Source organism: Phasianus colchicus, chromosome 5, assembly GCF_987193195.1.
Source record: "Phasianus colchicus chromosome 5, bPhaCol1.hap1.1, whole genome shotgun sequence".
In the NCBI taxonomy this organism is placed as follows: Eukaryota; Metazoa; Chordata; class Aves; order Galliformes; family Phasianidae; genus Phasianus; species Phasianus colchicus.
Window position 1 is genome coordinate 45,932,068 of NC_143440.1, and position 20,719 is coordinate 45,952,786.

General features: G+C 37.6%; 1 protein-coding gene across 8 annotated transcripts in view; it reads left to right on the forward strand.

Moving 5' to 3' along the window:
- SLC24A4 (solute carrier family 24 member 4) overlaps positions 1-20,719 on the forward strand; it is a 122,622-nt gene that overhangs the window by 82,346 nt on the left and 19,557 nt on the right. For 6 of the 8 annotated variants that reach the window (XM_090141517.1, XM_090141513.1, XM_031593076.2 and 3 more), the window contains exons 3-12: positions 671-747; positions 1,831-1,905; positions 3,728-3,812; positions 5,841-5,944; positions 6,686-6,760; positions 8,715-8,740; positions 9,300-9,353; positions 9,860-10,002; positions 15,808-15,977; positions 17,627-17,771. In XM_090141517.1, the coding sequence (XP_089997643.1) occupies positions 671-747; positions 1,831-1,905; positions 3,728-3,812; positions 5,841-5,944; positions 6,686-6,760; positions 8,715-8,740; positions 9,300-9,353; positions 9,860-10,002; positions 15,808-15,977; positions 17,627-17,771 (954 nt within the window). The remainder of the gene's footprint in view (positions 1-670; positions 748-1,830; positions 1,906-3,727; positions 3,813-5,840; positions 5,945-6,685; positions 6,761-8,714; positions 8,741-9,299; positions 9,354-9,859; positions 10,003-15,807; positions 15,978-17,626; positions 17,772-20,719) is intronic. The other 2 variants (XM_031593077.2, XM_090141514.1) reach the window with 2 other exon arrangements.

Consider the following 20,719-nt stretch of genomic DNA (forward strand, 5'->3'; position numbering starts at 1 on the left):
TGATTGCAGGTAACTCAGTCCATTTTTCACCCTCTTGCCTCTTTGTTTAACCTAAATTCTTCAGTTGAACTATACACAACCTCAGTGCCACACAGAATTAATCCCAAAACTCATGACCTCAAACATTCCTATGGACCACCTATTGTTTCTGTTTCATCTCTTCCTTTGCTAGATATTGATAGTAGTCTTCATGGGAAAATTCTTGGAATTGCTTTATTCTTTGTGAGCAACTTGTTTGATTTGCAGAGTTGTATAAACATTTGTAGTTAAGAACTTGATGGATTGTTACAGTCATTGCATAATATTTCGGAGCAAGCCACGCTTAAAGATTGTTATTTCAGAATGGCGTTTTTAGTGCCTGTGCTGACCACTTTGGAAGTACACTTAGCATTCAGGAGAGTTAATTCTGAAAATAAGGCATTAATAATATGTCATGTTTGGTACACTGGAGGTTGGTTTAAGTGACTAGCATGATGGTAAATAGTGACACCTATAATAGTTTCAGTCCTCTGTTTTTTCTACAGAGCAGAAAAGAGATTCTGATTTGGCAGGTTGTAATGTACTAAGTGGGAAGATACATTCATGTTTGGTCATATTTTTCTACAGGTATATCCTTATTCTTCACTATTATGTTTGTAAAATACATAAAGCATGTATACTTCTGTTTCAGCCATTCATGAATTTCCTGAGGATATATTCACAAATAAAGAACGGCAGCAAGGAGGGGTTCTTCTTCACATCATTGCTGTGAGTTTTCCTCTACTGTGCTTAATTTTTTCTTTTATTTCTTTTGTAAGATATTGATCATGTTAGTTATTGATCATTAACCCTTAACAAACAGGTCTCTGTATTTATCAACATATTTCTAGTACTTTGATTTTGTATTTTAGATATCCCTGTGTGGGTACAAATGCTCAAAAAGTAGTATTTATTTAAGAATATTATACAGGTCTGAATTTACAGTGCCTGTATATTCATCCTCTTGCAGATAAAATCCTGACTCCATGAAGCATAGAGGGACTGTAAACAGGGTTTGGGGTTCCTTTGGTGATGACATAATCTGTGATGTAGAACATTCTTGAATCTCTTTCTTTTCTATTGTGCCTCTATACAAAAGATGCAATAGTAATTAAAAAAAAAAAAAAAAAAAAAAAAACCTGATGAAATATATATATATATATATATAAACACATTAAGATTTATATTTTATTGTAGAAAAAGCAAAACAAATAAGACCTACAGGCTCCAGTTTTCCATTCTCAGCTCAGGAAAAATAATGTAACAAAGGAGACGTTTTTGATGGAGAACAGCAGGATTAGGTTTACTGTCAGGAAACATAAGGTCACATAATATAGTGGGAGCATTGTAAGTGTGCATGAAATCAGAATCATTACTGAGAGGTGTGTTGCAATGAGCCATGGTCAGGGTCCACTTATTTCTAGGTATGATTATTTTATGTTGCTAATCTGCATGGTGTTGCTATCTTTTCAATTACTTGATCCAGTTATCAATTGAAAATAATAAATGAGGACCATATAACTTGGTAAAGTCCTGCCTGTTACTTTCCTGTCTATGAAATTTTTTTTACACCCTTTGCATTCAGACTGTCATACTTTTCATATTCTAGGGTTTGACAACCATTACTGTCCTAACCCTAGGTATAAGAATCTACTTTTATGCCATGCATTGATCAGCAGAGGTGTTTTTGTTTAAAATGGGGTAGAAAATGAAGCTATGTATTCTTATCTGTCTAAATTAGTTGCATTGCCTTTTTCCTCTTTTTATACAGAGGAAACATCTGAAGTATTTCTTGAATTTACTTTCTTACAGGCTCTGTATATGTTCTATGCTTTGGCTATAGTATGTGATGACTTCTTTGTTCCATCCTTAGAGAAAATTTGTGAGGTATGTTAAAGAACTTTATTCCCCTTTTGAAAATGTATTTACACACTGCAGTGAACATTTTGTGCCCTCATTGTTTGGAGTTCCTTCCTGTTAATTTTTTGGCTGCGGTCCTTTTCAGAGTATTAAGGCATTCCATGAAAAATCTGAGCTGTAATCTTAGCCCATTGGTCCCCATGGGCGCATTCAAGGAGCAAAAATGAAAAATTTCAGGAGGTCAGTTGGCAAAATGCACTCTTGAGTATGTGAAGCATGTAGGTAGGATGGATGTGAAATATGGATGCTTTGAGTTTGTTACTGTACTCTAGTTTTAAGATTCATTTGTGAAAAAAAAAGAAATCATGCATTTACAAATTAATGTGTTGGCTTATGATTTTTGTAATCTGCATCCACCACTGTATCAACGTGGAGCAGGTGCGTAGGATCAAGTGGAGAAAGGGGAGAATGTATATGAAAAGTAACTATTGTGATTTGATGTGGAATAAGAATATGTATTTTATATTTTTTAAAAATAGCAAATTCCTTTACATAATTGCTGTGAAGATGTTGAAAAATTACATGTAGAATTCTAATTAAGGGTGATAATCAGGAGGGGTTAGAATTCAGTTTTTTAACAGAAGTGACCATTTTCTGAAAAATGCACGTAATTAATATAAAAACATGTCAATTTTCCTATGGATATGTAGACAGATCTACATATTAATGTTATGTAGAGCTCAGTAGAGGGACAAGTGGAAGAATAAGGGAGGCAACCAAGATGATCAAAGTATTAAATAGGAATCTATTCTTTCCTTTTTCAGATCTTCTATCTTCAGCATGCTTCATACACACCTTCTTTAAATTGTACCAGTTGGGTTGTACCAATTAATTCGTTGTTCTTTCTTAAAATCTTTGTCTTTTGTCTCATGTTCTTCTGAATATTGAGACAACTAAGAAGAATTCAAAGCTCACTTATATTTGAGCTCCTTCAGCAGTATGACTGGTGATAGATCACATGATAGAATAAGAAAATGTGTTTCTGTAGCATGCCATTTTTATCAGCTTAAAATATTGCATGCTGCCTGAGAAACACATTATTTCTGTACTGGTCCTTTTTGTCAATCACTTTTCTATCCTTTGAAGAGAAATGAGGTGCTAACAATTAGTCTAGGTGATCTCAAAAAAGCTGTCTTTATAGTTCAAGAAAAACATCCTCAGACAGTATTAAACTGACCCAGCCCACTTTTGAAGCTAAACATCTCTACTGGTCTTAGAAGTCTAAGGCACCTAAGGCACCTATATCCTATTAGAGCTTAAGAGACACTGTCATAAAAATAGATCTAACTGCCATGCACAGGCCTGTCTGCATCTAATTGGACTAGCTTTATTGTAATTGAAGATAGAAATAGGCCTGTTGTTAGTAAGTTTCATTCACAGAGGTTATATTTTTCAGTTACCAGTTTTAAAATTTTAGAGACTCCAAGAATTGGCCTTAATTCTTACATGGTTGTATTTAGAATTCCAAAAGTGAATACTTGAAAGCCACTGGAGATTACAACCTTTTTGAGTATGCAAGAGATGCTTCTCTCTAACATCAAAGCCACAATTATCTGATCAGTTATTTAGAAGTAGGTAGTATTATGTGACCACTGACTTAGCATTTAAAAGCATTTTATTTGCCCAAAATATATTTGCCAAGAGGCAATGTATGTTTCTGTATCACAGAGGCTGTTCATTCTTTAATAGCTTGGTGGCCAAAAGATGTAGGACTTCTATTGTTACAGCTGTATAACTGCACAGTGTGAACTGAGGAGCAGTGCTGACATATCCAATACTTTTCTTCCAGAGACTACATTTGAGTGAAGATGTTGCTGGAGCCACATTCATGGCTGCAGGGAGCTCCACGCCAGAGCTGTTTGCATCTGTTATAGGTATGGAACCCACACACTGGCTTTCATGAGAGCTCTTAAAAAATCAGCAGCAGGTCAAGCAGAGACATCCAGAAATGCTACTATTCTTCTGTCAAACTACAGTCAGCAATTGCAACTGTCAGCTAATCTGGGGTTCATGGTATAATTAACTACTCAAAATATCTCATGAAACTGTGAATCTCCTCTCAAAACACAGAGAGGAATGGCTGATTCTGAATACTGAAAGTAAAAGAAGAGTTGTGTTGCTGTCCCTTGAGAAAGAATTAGAGGTATTTGATGTGTCTTTTGCTTCTTTTGTCATAAATTAAGGAAATTAATTTTAGCAAGGAAGTAGGAGAACTAGAAAAAAGGAAGAAGAGCAATTAATTAATTAATATAGATCTGCTAAAGTCAGAAAGACATAATGTTCTGTGTACATTACTTACTGAATTTTTTCAAGTAATCTCTATGCTATTAGGGATTATTTGTTAGAAAGAAGGTCTCAGCGGCAAAAGTAGAACCATTTAAGACAGGATTATGTTAGTAGGAAGGGAGAATGTAGCAAATGTGATTCATGTGTTTTTAGTAAAGCTTTAATATACCTTCTACTACTATCATGACTGACAGTCATACAAACTTTAGGGAAATGCAGTCTAAAGGAATGTACTATAAAACCATGCCCAAATTATTAGAAAGCAGATTTCAAATATGAATTAACTAAAAGCTAGGTTTAAAGCTGGAGATGCACCTGAAGACATCCTACAAATTTCAGTCTTATTTTTATATATAACTTGAGTGAAAAAATGGACACTAGATGGAAGGCTGAAGATAAAGAAGAATCTTAACCAATTTGAAATCATCAGGATGAAATTTAATGTCAGAAATGAGAAACATAAAAATAATGAAGTGAATATATACCCAATGGGTATAATAACTGCTCGGAGGGCTGTAGATCTGAAAGGGCATTGATGTATTGCAACAGCAGCAGGAGTCAAATAATAGTTGATGATAGGGTACTGCAAATAACAGGTGATTGTATATTAGACCCATTTATAAAGCACCAGCTTTATAAAGTATCCTGCGTTGCTCAATTCCACTAGACAGCATTTGGAGTATTATATCCAATGATTTTGAGTTTCAAAGGAGTAGCAGACAAAATAGAACAGATGCATTCACACACACACACACACACACACACACACACACACACACACACGTTCAGAAATTATTATCTTGAAGGTAATCTCAAAAAAAAAAAAAAGAAGTGAGTCTTTAAGGCTCCCTTTAGGGAAAGATTTGAAGTACAAGCCACAGCTCTGTAGTGCATTCAGGAAGTAAGAATTTATCTTTGGTCCTGTCTCAGTGTTGAAGATTACACTGGATAATACATAGAGATCTTTTCCAGCCCTTAAATTTTTGGTGTTCTGATAGAACTTTGTTACAGATGGGTTTTTGAGGCATATGTGGGTTTAGAACTAAAGGAAATGTGAAATTTGGTACTAGAACAAGTTAAGTTTGAATCTTGTTTGCCTGTTGGAGTTAGAAGACACACATTACTGCACCCAAGAACACTCGCAGTTTTTTGAGGTAAGAATCTCTTACTACTATGAGACATTCCAAAAAGCTGCTAAATATCGAATGCCCAAGAGAGAGGTTTCTGTGCTTTATTATACTGTGTGAAAGGAATTTCATGCTTCTGATGTGAGTGGAGATATTTTTCACTCATTTGAATGGATTACTGCAGCAGTAACATCTGAAGTGTGAAATACAGGACTTAGCATAGAACTAACTAGGTAAGACAATTATTTAATTTTAATAAAAATACATATACATATACAATATGTATATACAGACGTGTTCATCCAAAAATGTGAAGCTGCTAGCTAGACAAAAAGCACAAAATATTCCACAGAGAAATGAGCATTTATTATGAAATATATTTCAGTAAAACTCTCAAATGATTTGTTATTCTTGAGTAGTACATGCTTTGATTAGCTATCTGTGGCCTAAAATGAAATGGTGGAGGTAATAACATGTTTTCCTCTGCAGGTGTATTTATCACTCATGGAGATGTTGGAGTAGGGACCATTGTCGGTTCAGCAGTTTTCAACATCCTCTGCATTGTCGGTGTATGTGGATTATTTGCAGGACAGGTTAGTAAGATGCTTCTCTTTGTGGAGTTCAATTGCTTATATTTGATTGGTTTGCATGAATAGGTATTTGAGGAAAAAAAAATAAGGAAGAACCATTAATAAAAACACAACAAAGCCAACAAAAAATGAGCTGGCAGCTAAAGAACTATCAGTTTGGGAAAAAAATTATGGAATGCTTTGCAAATAGCAAACGTTTCCAAAAAGTTCATCTGCAGTTTCAGCACTCTGAACATGCAGCATACAGAGGAACCTCATTCCTCTTCATACAATACTGTGTCCACAGTCAGATGATCAGTGGCCTCTGTTAATCTTTCCTGGTTCTGATTCTGATTAAAAAAAAAAAAATTAGGACAAAGTCATGAGATTTCTTGTATCTATTCAGTGAGTGGTTAGACTGTGTATCTTATAGTTTTCTGTATTTAGTCTGCTAGTCATCCACAATGAGAATGATATGGGAGCCATTGCTTTGTTGCACTATGAGTTGTACTTTACAGTTGAAATTATGGTAAACTAAAATATTATTAGTTAGAAATCTATTTCATAAATGGAAGTTTCTAGATGATTTTTATCAACACTGGTTATTGTTTAACAGGCTGTTGAGATCCTGTTAGCATAAAACTATTTGTTCCAGAATGATTAAGCATAATTCTGCTCACGTAACCAAATGACTGCAAGATGGAAGCCATTGTTCTGTCTTTAGAGTTGCTTACTTTTGTTGTCTAAAGCTGTGATATTTTTCAGGTGGTTTGTCTTACCCAGTGGGCTGTGTTCCGAGACTCTGTGTACTACACCTTATCTGTTGTCATACTTATTGTTGTAAGTAGCTCTCTTATCAATTAAAGTGTTTTATTGCTTGATTTTGGAGAAACTATTTGCTAAGCATTGGTATGTGCTGATTAACTATTATTTTCCTAACTAGTTCTGGTGACATCCCAAAGTGTAAAATCAGCACCACTATATCTGCCAAATACAAAAACTTTGTACAGTCTCACAGAATATGTGTCCATCATGTCAATCCATATCCGTTCATTTTATACCTATGATATGTAAAGTTCTGGAGACCAGCAGTACATGATGCAGTTAGCACTCTCTTCTGACTCAGAGGACTGCTGAGAATTTTTGAGCTCTACCTTGCACCTCTATTTTAAATAGAGAAAGTGGCTGTGTCTTGCTTCTTCACAGTAATTTTATTTCACAGATCCTGGGTAAATTTTTCTAAATAGAGCACCAGTGAGATACCACTTTGTTTAGAACAGTGAAGTAGATCTGAACATGCACTTTTATAGTGGCAGGGAAGGGAAGAAGCCACTTAGTTCAATTTCTAGAAGTACAGATCACTAGTTGCCTGATCAGATGCTGAAGTTAAAAGGCATCGTATAATCATAAGATGGCTTGGATTGGTAGGGAATGAAAACTCACCTGGTTCCAACCACCCTGCCATGGATAGGCACATCTCAGTAGACCAGGTAACTCAAAGCCCAATCCAACGCACCACTGAACACTTCCTGGCTGGGGGCACGCACAGCTTCTCTGTTCCTAACCACACTCATAGTGAATAATTTATTTCTTATATCTAATCTATGTCTACACTCTTTCAGTTGAAAACATTACTGTTTGTCCAGTTACTGCATGCCTTTGTAAAAAGACTTTCTCCATCTTTCTTACAAGTTTCCTTTAAGTCTTAAAAGGTTCCAATTAGGTCTTCTGAGAGCCTTCTCCAGACTAAGCAAATCCAGCTCTCTATCTTTCTTTGTAGGAGAGATGATGTATCCCTGTGATTTTTATGTCCCTCACTTGTATCCACACTAGCAGTTCCAAATCTTTTATGTTGCTCCAGAACTGAACACAGTAGTCCTGCTGGGGTCTCAAAGGGATGACGTAGAGTTGAAGAATCACCTCCCTTGCTCTGCTGGCCATGCTTCTTTTTATGCAGCCCAGGATACAATTGGCTTTTTGGGCTACAAACACACTACCAGCTCATGCCCAGTTTTTCATCCATCAGTACCCCCAAGTCCTTTTCTGCCGGGCTGCTCTCAATCCTTTCATCTCCTAGTCTGTACTGATGTTTGGGATTCCCCTAACTCACGTGCAGCACCTTTCACTTGACCTTGTTGAATTTCATGATGTTCTTATGGGCCCACTTCTCAAGCCTGTCCGGGTCCCTTTGGATGGCATCCCTTCCTTCTGTTGTGTCAGCTGCACCACCCAGCTTGGTGTCAGCTGCAGAGTTGCTGAGAGAGCACTTGATTCTACTGTCTTCCACTGTCTACATCATTAATAAAGATAATATATACTAGTGAATCCAGTATGGAACCTGTAGGGACTCCTCTTATCGCTGATTTCCACCTGGACACAGAGCCATTGACTGCAGCTCTCTGGATGTGGTTATCCAAACAATTCCTCATCAGTCAAATAGTCCGTCCTTCAAATCCATCTCTCTCCAGTTTAGACATAAAGAGTATACAGAGCAGAATAAAATGTGTTTTTACTTCTAAGACTAGAAGTGAAATGTCTCTCACATGCTCGCACTGTTCTACTAAATATTTATAACAGCCATTAACAGGGATCCAAGCCTTATGCAAAAATCTTGTGCTTTAGAGCTATGAGGGGCATAATCCATATGGTGAAAGTTCTGGTTAGAAAGGGTCAAAAGGGGAAATCTCCAGTAGCTTCTGGCTAGATATGACTGATACTTATTAAATAAATTTGAATGTTTTCAAGACAGATGAGAGAAATGTAAACTTATGTTTCCTTTTATTTTTCTTTCTAGTTCATATATGATGAGAAAATAGAATGGTAAGTTGCCTATACTATTCCTTAACATACTGTATTTGCCATGAGACTGATCAGTTAATGGTGTTGCATCATATCTAGATTTCATTCATGCAACCTGTAAGCAAGAGCTGGATTTGACACCTAAGAAAGTTTTTTTGCTCTTATTCTAGTTGTTAACATTTACGATTGTACTAGGTGTCCCAGAGAATAGGAAAAGGTGGGATTCCAGTGGAAGATCATAGGCATCTTCTGAAAGAGTCCTCTAAAAAGTGCCTACCTATGCTTCAGCACAGATGCAACAGAATGCCTTGGCATTGTGATCCTCAGAGGGCAGCTCTGGTTTCAGTCTATGTAATATGTTTTTGGAATACATGGATTACATTTTATTTGCATGTTTATCAGAACTTGATAGGCTTTGCTTCCCCCATTCTCCTCAGACACCATCAAATCTAGAAGACGTGAATGCTGTGTGCGCAAATGTGACTTGCACTAGATGTTTAATGAACATTCCTATATAAAACTTGTGAAGGATACAGCTGTTTGAGTGGTCTTTTAACTTTTTTTTTTTTGTCTCTCTGAGGTGGGAAAGCCTTATACTCATTATTATGTATTCATTCTACATACTTATCATGAAGTAAGTGCTTCTTCTGTATTTCTTCTCTTCAAATGTTAATAGACCATTTGGTGTGGTTTTGTCCTTGGCTCTCCTCCTGAGAACAATGCAGCCAGCCATTTTTCTATGTATGGTCCCTTGCATTTTCGTGCTTAATCACTTTTGTTCCAGTATGTGCCTGCAGTGTGGAACACCATGTTCAGAGAAGCAGTGAGATAAATTGACAGCTGGTGCAAAAGGAAAGAAGCCATAGCATAGTGAATGTCCTGATTCCAAAATGTATAACTCCAGTGTTCTGTCTTCCCTAAATCTGATCTGGTCTTTTTTTGCATTCTGCTATATCTTATGAGAGAAGTACAGCCCTTGCTATGTTATTACACTGCCACTGACTTGAGTAGTCTTTCTCTTAACTTCCTATTAGTTGTCAGAGGATGTGCATCTATGCTTTACTGTTTGCTTGCAGAAATTTTTCTCAGATGTTTAAAAGTTTGGTGAAGAAATGTAACAGACCTTTTCTGCACATTCAGGTACAATGTGAGGATGCAAAATTTCTTCACTCTCAAAAGCAAGAATGTTGGAAACGGTGATACAGTCGACAATGAGATGGAAGATGGTAATAAATGTTATGCCTCTAGTTGTGATGATCCATCCATTCCATTACTGTGGAAAGGTAAGGCTGAGCAGACAGGACTTGGAAAAATAATAGTTCACAGGAGATATACCTTTTTCTCTTTAATGATGATTAAAACACTGTTATAATTCAGTCTTAAGTAGGATATTTTATTGGATTGACTTGAAAATTCAGCAGTCAGGCCACCAGTTGAGAAAAAAAATCAAAATTATATTTTGTAGAGATTCTGAAAATAAGCTGCTTTGCACATGGGCAGTTTTGCTTCTTTTTCTCTTCTGTTCAGTGGTGAGCTGTCAAAGAAATATATATTTTTTTTTGCCAGGAAGAATGTTGTTTTCACTTAAAAAAAAAAAAAAAAAGACTAGTTTCGAACAAAAAGCTGAGGGTTGAGTGTAGATGGAGAGAAAGGCACAGATCAGTGGGCAAAAGAGATTACATGTTGAGTTCAGAAGATCTTCAGAAGACTGATTTTCACATGCCTATATAGCTCTGCATACATTGCCAAGCACATATGCAAAAGTGAGAAATGCAGATTCTTTGCTGTTTGTTTCGTTGTCATTAAGGGTAAGAAGATGACACTCAACATCAGGTACAGGAGGTAAAAAAACATGCCCAGGTTGTTGTTTTTTTGCTTTTTTTGGGTTTTTTTTTCCTCTAAGTTTGTTTGTCTTTCTTTCTACTATTCCCTTTTTTTTTTTCTATAGAGAAAAATCATTGTTCTGTTAGAGCTCCAGTTATTTAGTTCAGTGAGCTTGAGCAACTCTTTATGAGTGAGGTCTCCTTGCTGTGTTCTTAGCAAACATCTCACATTCTAGAAGATGAGCTCAGCAACAATGAAGAAAAATTTGGAAAGGTCCCCATGTAGTAAAAAATAATGACAAACAGGAACTTACAGCAGATACAGATAATCCTGCTCTTTTCTGCTTTTGCTCTTATATCAGGATCTCTTCAAAGTAGGTAGCATCACTTGCACTTATACAATCATAGCACACATACTCATTTATGTTGTTTAGACAGCCATTTAATATTGAATTTAAAGTAACCTAAAGGTAGCATAATTAAGTGAAGATGTCTTTGAAATATTTTGGTCTCATTTGCAATGATTTTTTTTGTGAACGTTGACTATGATATAGTGAAGTCTATCACTTTTACATGGAGGTACAGTCATATCAAGTTTTAGATGATACCTATTAGGGAATTGATGTATTCCAGTGGGGACATAGGAAAAAGGTGATTCAGTATTAGAATGTTAAAGGTTTTTATTTTTGAGGTGTTTTTTGGTTTCTGATGTCATCTGCATGCATGACAATAAACTTAGGGGTGCAGTTAAATAGGAAGAAGTGATACCTGGATAGGCGTGAAAAGTGGGCTCACAAGAACCTAATGAGGCCAACCAACAAGGCCAAGTGCAAGGTGTTGCATTTGGGCTGGAACAATCCCAGATATTTGTACAGCCTGGGAGAACTCCTTGAGAGCAGGCCTGCCGAGAAGGACCTGGGGACATGAGCCAGCAGCTGCTGACATGCTTGCAGTCTGAGAGGACATCCATATCTTGGGTTGCATCAAAAGAGGGATGGCCAGTAGCATGAATGAGGTGATTGTCCTCCTCTAGTCTGCCTTTGTAAAACACCATCTGGAGTACTGCATCCAGGCCTAGGGCCCCTAACAGAAAAATGATGCAGACATGTTGGGGTAAATGCAGAACAGGGCCATGAAGATGATTGGCAGGCTGGAACACCTCTCCTATGAAGAAAGGCTGAGAGAGATGGCTTGTTTAGCTTGGAGAAGAGGAGGCTCCAGAGAGATCTCATTGTGGCCTTATAGTACTTGAAGTGAGCTTATAAGCTGGAGGGAGACTGACTTGTTATGACAAGGGGGAATGGCTTTAAACTAAAAGGGGAAATTTAGGTTAGTTGTTAGGAAAATACTGTTTACTTTGAGAGTGGTGATGCACTGAAACATGTTGCCTGGAGAAGGTTTGAATGCCCCATCCCTGAAGGGTTCAAGGCCAACAGAAAACCAACCGTATTCTGGGCTGCATCAAAAGAAGCATGGACAGCAGGTCGAGGGAGGTGATCCTGCCCCTCTACTCTGCTGGTGAAGCCTCACCTGGAGTCCTACACCCAGCTGTGGTGTCCTCAGCAGAGGAGAGAAATAGACCTGCTGGAGTGCATCCAGAGAAGGGCCACCAAAATGATCCAAAGGATGGAACACCTCTCCTATGAGGACAGGATGAAAGAGCTGAGGCTGTTGAGCCTGGGAAAGAGAAGGCTGTGAGGTGACCTGATAGCAGCCTTTCTGAAGGGGAGCTACAAGAAAGAAGGGGACAGACTCTTTAGCGGGGTCTGTGGTGATACAACAAGAGGAAATGGCTTCAAACTTAAAAAGAGTAGATTTAGGTTGGATATAAGGAAAAAGTCTTCTACAGTGAGGATGATGAGGCACTGGAACAAGTTGACCAGAGAGATGGTGGAAGCCCCATCCCTGGAGATGTTCAAGGCCAGGTCGGATCAGGCTCTGAGCAACCTGATCTAGCTGTGGACGTTCCTGTTCATTGCAGGAGAGTTGGACTAAATGACCTTTAAATGTCCCTTCCAATTCCTAGGATTCCCTGATTCTCTTATATACTTCTAAGATTCATCTCTATGGCCACTCTGTAATAGAGGGATAGAACACAGATTGCTTGCCTGTCCTCGTACTTTCTTTTCAGGAAATGTGAAGATTATTTAATGATGCTTGTAAAGAACATGTAGAAAACTCAGACATGTAAGAATGGTTTTTCCACTAGCTGTTGTCCACAGCAAATGTCTTCTTTAATTTTCTTAAAAAAAAAAAAGCACTGAGTCTACAATTTCAGTGAGATTCCCTTTGCCTTCTCCAGCATTCATTGCAAAAAATACATGCCACATTAGGGGGACCATTGTGAGAAAAGTGTGAGAGTGTAGGCATTATCACAGGTAAAGGGCAGAGGAGATAAAGAAGAAGTTAAGGAGATAATGGAGTTTGGATTGGGTAGTGGAAGATGGTGGTGCCAGCCTAGTTGCTCCATTGATGGATATCCTATGTGCCAAGAGACTGTCCTGGAAAACCATCACATAGATCCCTGTTCTGTTTCTCTCAAATTGAAATAGGACACATGCCATGTGCCATATCGGTGGCCTGCTGTTAGTTGGCACTTGACTGGCTTCCTAAGCTGAGCTGCACCTCCTTCACTAGTGGCTTTCTGAAACAGCAGCACTGCTAATTCACAGTATATATGTAATATGCAGCTCCTTTTTAAAAATTTTTTTCTTAGACCTTCCACTGCTACAGTATAAAAGCTTCCATTAGTGGAGTTGCACAGAGAAAAAGGAGAGCTTTTCACTTTAAAATAAAGTCACTTTTGAGGGCAAATCCTACACATACAGGTGAAGGTGAAGTATTAGTACTTTTAAAATAATGCTCCTATTTTAAAGCACAAACATGACTTTTCTTTTAAATTTCCACCAGGTGGCATGATTTGATGCCTGCCTAAAAACAGAAGCTCTTGATAAAAGTGGGGATTTTTGGAGTGATACCTTAAGAGCCTGATTAGAGGTGAATTGAAGTCAGCAAGAAGCTTTCTGTTGGCAGGGCTGTAGGTGATGTCCCTCATGGTGAGCAGGAAGTATGGGAAGTTTGTCAAAAGAAAAAGCTCTTCTCAGAGGATATTTGTCTGAGGAATATCACAAAGGAGAATTGAAAAAAAAATTTAACTGTTGCATGATTGTGAAGATGTGGGATTTTTGAAGTTTTTAGATGGAGCTTATTTGTTCTGTATGGGGCCAACATGTCTATATTTATAGGCATATAGAGTGAGACTATAGAGCTGTTATTAAAACCCGTGAATGATTTGCTGCAGTAAGTCAGAACAGCTGCAGTTATCCATATACATACAGAGATTTATTTTACATCTTTACTCAGTTTTTATCAAGGATGAGTACATTTTGTCACTGTTCCCTTATTGTTTTAAGAGGCAGTTCTAAAGCAACTGCAATGCTTTCATGTTATTTTCGTGATACTTTAAGATAAAGAAGCACTGTGGAAACTTAACCAAAAATTCACTTGAGAGCAATTAATCTGATGAGACTTAAAAAGACATCTGGCCGTTTTTCCAGGGTTGATGTAAAAGATTTTTTTTCATTTTCTAACTATGGCAAATGTTAAGCTAATGCGATTGGGCAGTATTCTGCAAGGCCTGATTTCTTCCTAGTTTGTTTGTATATTCTTTCACAGGAAAAGCTACTACATACTAACTATAAGAGTCAGGAATGGCTGGGCTCCTCGTTTGTATCATCAGTTGAAATGCTCGGCAAAGTGAATTTGTTTTAAATGTCAGAAGGGAAAAGTTAATTGCTCCTTTATGTTTGCCAAATGCAACACGCTTCTAGTTCTCTTCACCTTTAGAGATTTAACTGCAAGGCAGGACTACAGAGTGTATTCTTGGGGAAGAACATATTTCCTTGTGAAACCAAAGATCTCTGTTTAACTTCTCAGGTCACTCCAATCTACTCACAGATAATTCCTTGTAGTCCATTATCTCCTTAACTCCTTGTAGTGAAACAAAGCAACACACTGAAATGCAGGAGGCTAAAAGATGTAGCCATTTACTGATGATTTAGAGGCTTGCTGGTTTTTTGTGTTTAACAAAATAGAAGGTTACTCTATAAATTTGTTAGAAGGTGCTTTGAGACAGTACAACCTTTATTGCACGATGTGTTTTCTTTGTCTGTATGGATCCAGAAAAACTTATTCCTGAAAAACAAAAATATTTCATCACTGTAACAATGGAAACCAAAACTATGTAGATTTCTGTGTGTTTAGAACAGGTCCATTATAATTCCTTTGCTTGAGTTGAATGTTTCCTTAGATTTCTTTGCTTCCTGGCTGGAACCATGCACTAATATTTATCTTTCACTTCTACCTCCTACATTCTCTTCCTCTTCTTAATGTAAGTAACAATGTAAAAGGGGAGTGGGAAGGCAAAGCTAAGCTAAGCAAAGCAGTAAAACAAGCAGCAAATAATGTTTTTTTTCCTAATGTAATATTACGTGTAATAATTATTGCAGTCATGCATATCTTCTGCCCTGCTTTCTAACACCATATGGGTATGTCTCCTGTCTGCTGAGCCTTGCTTTATGTGCTATATGTAGTCTGTAGCATTTGTGAGAATATTGATTTGTTGTTAAGCTTTAAAAGTCCTTGCCTTTACTTGTGTTGATTGGATATAATTTTGTTTCTCTGTGTTTTCACATCATAGAATAAAATTCTTCACCTTGTTACAAGTTCCTTTATATTAACAAAGGCTTATTCAAAATATACTTTTTTTTTTCTGGACAACTGCTGTTTTTCATAATTTAAAATCTTATGTTTAACATATGATAATATTCTGTGCATTCTTTTCCAAGATAAGCAAACAAAACATTGAGGACTACTGGTTGTGCATTAGTATCTATTAAGCACCCTACTCAAGTAGGATAGCTTTATAGGTTTTGGGAGTGCTATCTGTGCTTTCACAACGTACGTGCTTTTGGAGAAGGCTTACAAAGCCATAGAAAACTAAAATAAAATGGTGCTACATCAGAAGTGGGCATCTAAGAGCATGTTGGTGGCTGCTTTACTGGAGTGAAATCACTTTTCAACATGTGGTCTAAATGAGATGCACCACTCGTGATGAACGAGTTCACCAGGCTGCAGAAATATTGCAGGAAAATCACTGGTAAATTCACATATTCACTTTTAGTGTTAATCTGTGCCTAAAGAGAACAAATTTGGGAATGGGAAGAGTGGATCTGACAACTAACTCTGTCCATTTGTGGTCATTAGTGAAGGGTGTGCAGCAGTATGGCAAAAACAGTGTTGTGATGGTGGATGAGATCATCTGCTCCAGTCCCCCCAAATACCGGTTCCCTGAAGCTGGGTTACGGATTATGATCACAAATAAGTTTGGACCACGCACCAGAATGCGGATGGCAAGCCGGATTATAATTAATGAGGTAGGTTTGTTACGAAAACAATAAGTATCTGATGCAGAGTGGTTGCCCAAGAGTCATAGTGATTGTGGAATTGAGCTTCTACCATATTTCTGGGTATGGGCTAGAATTTTCTGCAATTACCTATGTCACAGCAGAACTGAAGGTGAGTTCCCAGTTGGTTATGCTGTCTGTCTTAGTAGAAGGGCAGTCACCAGGGAGAGATTCCCTTCTCTTCCTGCCAGATGTTTGTTCAGTGTGTGTGTGTGTGTATGCACCATTTGGATTTTATCTGCAGAAGAATTGTTTTTGACCATTACAGAAGTGATCAAGATAAGAAAGAACAGCGGGCAGGCCAATCAGAAGTCTGTAAGAACTTCTCTTTTATGAGCAGTGCATCAGGAACACAACAGATGTTTGCTTGCCTTTGTAATCTTCACTGTAGTCATTGACTCAAAATGAAAATGCACTAAAATCCTTTCATGAGAGGATTTTCTCTGAACAGTTTTGGTTAGCTCTTAATTAAAGCCTTGTCACCACTGTATATTGCTTGTTTCATACCCTGCAGCTGGAGTGACAGGACTGGCCAAATGACACTGTTCTGACCTTGCATGATGTACAGTTAAAAGGGGAAAGATCAGATAGGACACAAAATAGCAGCTGTCTCTGTAAAAGTGTTTCTTCAGAGCAATTCATTTATCAGAAATGAATATTTCTTAATGTATATGTGCCCAGGGAGCTGATGCTTGCTAACTGCTCAATATCTGCAGAAAACATTCTCTACATCAGGGCATTTTGAATCTGTATTGTTATGTATTCTCACTGCCAAAGCTTTGCAGAGTTTTCTCTATTTTAATTACTGTGTTTTAATACTAGATTTCTTTTGCATGTCATTCAGTTATTTTATTTTTCCAGACAAATCAGAGAAGTTTATATGAAGGTGCGATAGTTTGCCATTAAAAAGATGGCATTTATCAACTCTGTTATCTCACCTAACAAAGTGAATTATTTTTTTTTAATACCAGAGTAGGAAATTATTGTTACATTTCACATTCTCCAGCATAGTAAGTAGTATATATACTGATATATACTCTCACTGTAATTGTACTATGTATTTTGAATGTAACAGTCTGGAGGGGCAACATATGAGCTTTGTGTGAGTTTATGTGCTTGAACAAGGACAATGCAAGTTAATCTTGCTTTTGAAATAGTACTGTAGTACCTACATTTAGCAGAAGGAATGGGGATAAGAAGGAGGCAGAAGAGTTGGACCTCTGTAGGAGAGATCTCAGACAATTAGTAAGCCATCTTTAATAGGGTAGAAACATTTTGGTTGTTACCACTATGTTATGATGCTGTCTCTGGTTTGAGTGGGAACTGCTGGGTGAGAAGTGCTTCAGAATAGCCAATCTAATTAAAATGTGATGTGTAAGAAAAGATACAACTTTGTCGATCGTGGCTTGCAGTACACATGGCACTAATTTTGGGGTGTGTGTCAACACTGATCTCATGCAAACAGGTAGACCTCAGACAGATTTACTTGTTGCTGGCAAAGAAAGGCTTTGTGGAGAAACATCACGGCTCATGTGACTTGAGCTGGACAGGTAGCAAAACCAAGGTGTAAAAAAGTCAAGAATGAAACTTACGGCAGTTTTGTCTTCAATACTGTGCAGCGCCAGCGATTAATCCAATCTGCAAATGGCTCAAGCAAACCACTTCAGAATGGGAGACATCAGAATATTGAAAATGGGAACATTCCTGTGGTGAACCAAGAGGAGGAAAATGAACAGGATAATCTGTCTCCGTTTTCATTGCCAGGTAAACTTTATTTTCCAGACGCTTACGGCAAGGAAACAAGAGAATTAAAATGCCAAGTAGTGGGTTGTTGGAATAGACAATATATGTGGGAATAAGAGGAGGAAAGGATAAGATTTGACTGTCTAGAGGTTGGATTTCATGACAGTAAAATATGGAGGCTAAATGACCAAAAGCAGATCTTAGGGATGTGTTTTCCAACCATCATGCACCATTGAAATCCTGATTTGCCAGAAGTGAAGAGAAAGCAAGTAAGGTAGGTTTATGTTCAAAAATTTGACACAACAAGCTGGCAAAGACTGCATTGCAATTCTGAAGTGAACTGTTAATACTGCTCTGCTGGAAATTACAAGGACAGAGGCAGCTAGGTATATAAATGTGTTATAACTTGATATAGTGACTACAGGGGAGTCTTAAACAAAGAGTAAGGAGGGTTTAGAAGGATAAGTAATCTTTAATGCTTTTGAAGATGTTTAAAATTCTTAAAATGGCAGTATCTAATAACTTTTGAAAAAGCTTTTGAAATTTTTTAGAAACTGGTGTGAAGGGCTATATATAAACAACCTCACAATGCTGATGCCCATAGCATAGCATTACAGGTTGAGTCCTCCTCATATGTTTTGGAGATTAGACAGCAGAGATTAGATCAGCTATCACAAATATGTAGTCACTGGTAATCTCTCACACACTTACTGTTTAACCCCAAGATTTCGCAGTATAGATGAATATCACATAGAAACAGAGAAGGAAGAATTTTCCATTTATGACAGTTCTGATTTCTTTAGGGTTCCATTGCTTCACTTGCCATCAGTTTGAAAGAGAGATTTGTGACTGAGCAAATAGTGAAGCAAGCTATGTGAAGACTGGATAAAACTGTGTTTTGATGTGTTACTGTGCTGGGTTCTCTTAGAGGATCTTCTTGCATTCAGCAGTTACAAGCTTTTATTGAGGTTAAAGGGCAGGAATCAAACTCATTCACTACTGATGGGCTCATTAGCTGTGCTCCTGATAATGAATGAGAGCATAAAAAAACCTTTTTATTGCATGGTAAAATAAGTGGATCCAAGTTAGCAATACACTTTTGCAAAAAAAAACAAAACCAAAGCATTTTAAATATGCAGGTTTGAATGCACGTGTTGGCAAAGAAGATTTTTTAACAGAGGTGTTTTTCATCAAGTTTTAATTGGACTGCACAATTGTGCATTTATTTTTACATTTCAAGACAATGCAGAATTCTTGACATTTGGCAAACATTACCTGGGGATCAAATTGCCATGTTTTGATTTATTCAAGATTCAGACAACTTCTCTTTGAATAAAAAACACACTTCGGAATGGAGTTTCCTAAGTGTGTGACATGCACAATAGACTAAATGTTTGGAACAAGAAGAGTGTTGAGACTTATGTCATTGATCTTCTCTTAATGCAGTTTTTCTGCATTTTTGAGAAAGTCCTCAAGAAAATTAAGTGTAACAAGCCACAGTGGAAACAATGATGATTCAGTTTTACTGGAATGGAGCAAAGGTTCATTGTGAATTCAGAGTTTGCGTAAAAATGTTAATGGCATTAACATCACTTGAATCCTTATCATTGTTTTCAGATATTGTTATTCCTCTACTGTCTGAAGATGATAACCTATAGTCATCACAACTTAACTGTTCACTTCAGTGCCTGTTAAAATTATGGAGAAGATCATTCTTGGAGTTGTTGGAAAACACTTGAAAGACAGTGCAGTCATTGGTCATGGCCCACGTGGGTTTATGACAGAAAAGTCCTGCATAACTAACTTGCTTTCTTTAGTGACAAAGTCATCTTTCTGGTTGATTGAGGGAAACTAGTAAATGTGATCTTTTTAGCGAAGTCTTTGATACTGTCTCTCATTATCAAAATGTTCAGCATATAGCCAACCAAGTTCATAGCATGATGGATGAACAGTTGACTAATGGAAACAATTGACTAGAGGGTTATAGTAAAATAGGGTTATGTGAGACTGGCGACCAGTCACTAATGGGGATCTCCAGGACTGCATTTTAGTGCCCACTCTCTTCAGGGAACACAATAGTCATGAGGACATATTCAGGATGTTTGCAGATGATACTGAATTAGGAGGTGCTGTTGACTCTCTAGAAGGTAGGGAGGCCTTGCTGAAAGACAGTGTCTAATTAAAGGGCTGGGCAATCACAAATCACTTGAAGTTTAACGAAAGCCAAAAAGCTCTTTTTAGGGCTAGTTTGAAGCTAGCAGCAGTGCCGTGCTCCTACTGGGGAACAATTGAGAGCTCTGCTCTCTGATGACAGTGACAGGACCTGGGGGAATGGCATGGAGCTGTATCAGGGGAGGGCCAGGTTGGGTGATAGGAAAAGGTCCTGCATCACAGAGTGGTGGGCATGGAACAGGTTATTCAGGGCAGTGGGCACAGCCCCGAGCTGCCAGAGTTCAAGAAGTATTTGGACAACAGTCTCAGAAATATTGTTTGGGTTTTGAGTGATAGTGTGTGGAGCCAGCGGTTGGACTCAGTGATTCTCGTGGTTCACTTCCCACAAGGGATATTCTATGATTCTGTGATTATATTCTGAGGGAAAATTCTTGTATTTTTGCTTTCAGAAGTACATTTCAAATAACTTTGGGGAAAACATAAACAGTATCATTCTTCGTTGTTTAAGTGCTGTGACACAATCAGTAGCCTAAAAAAAATCCTGTCGTTTGAAATTGGCTTTAGGGAAAAGGTAGTTTTGCAGACAATTTCCCAAAATCCCCTCTATTTTTCTTTTGATGTATTTTCAAGCTATTCTTTCAGTACCATAAAGAGCTCTATGAAGAATAAGCACTGAATGGACTTCCCAAGTCAACTGCTTGCACTGTAATAAGTAGAAAATTCACTCCAATTTTTTAAAGAATTGCAACTGCAAAGTGGCTATAAAGTGTCCCAACCCTTTATCTTCTGTTTTCTTT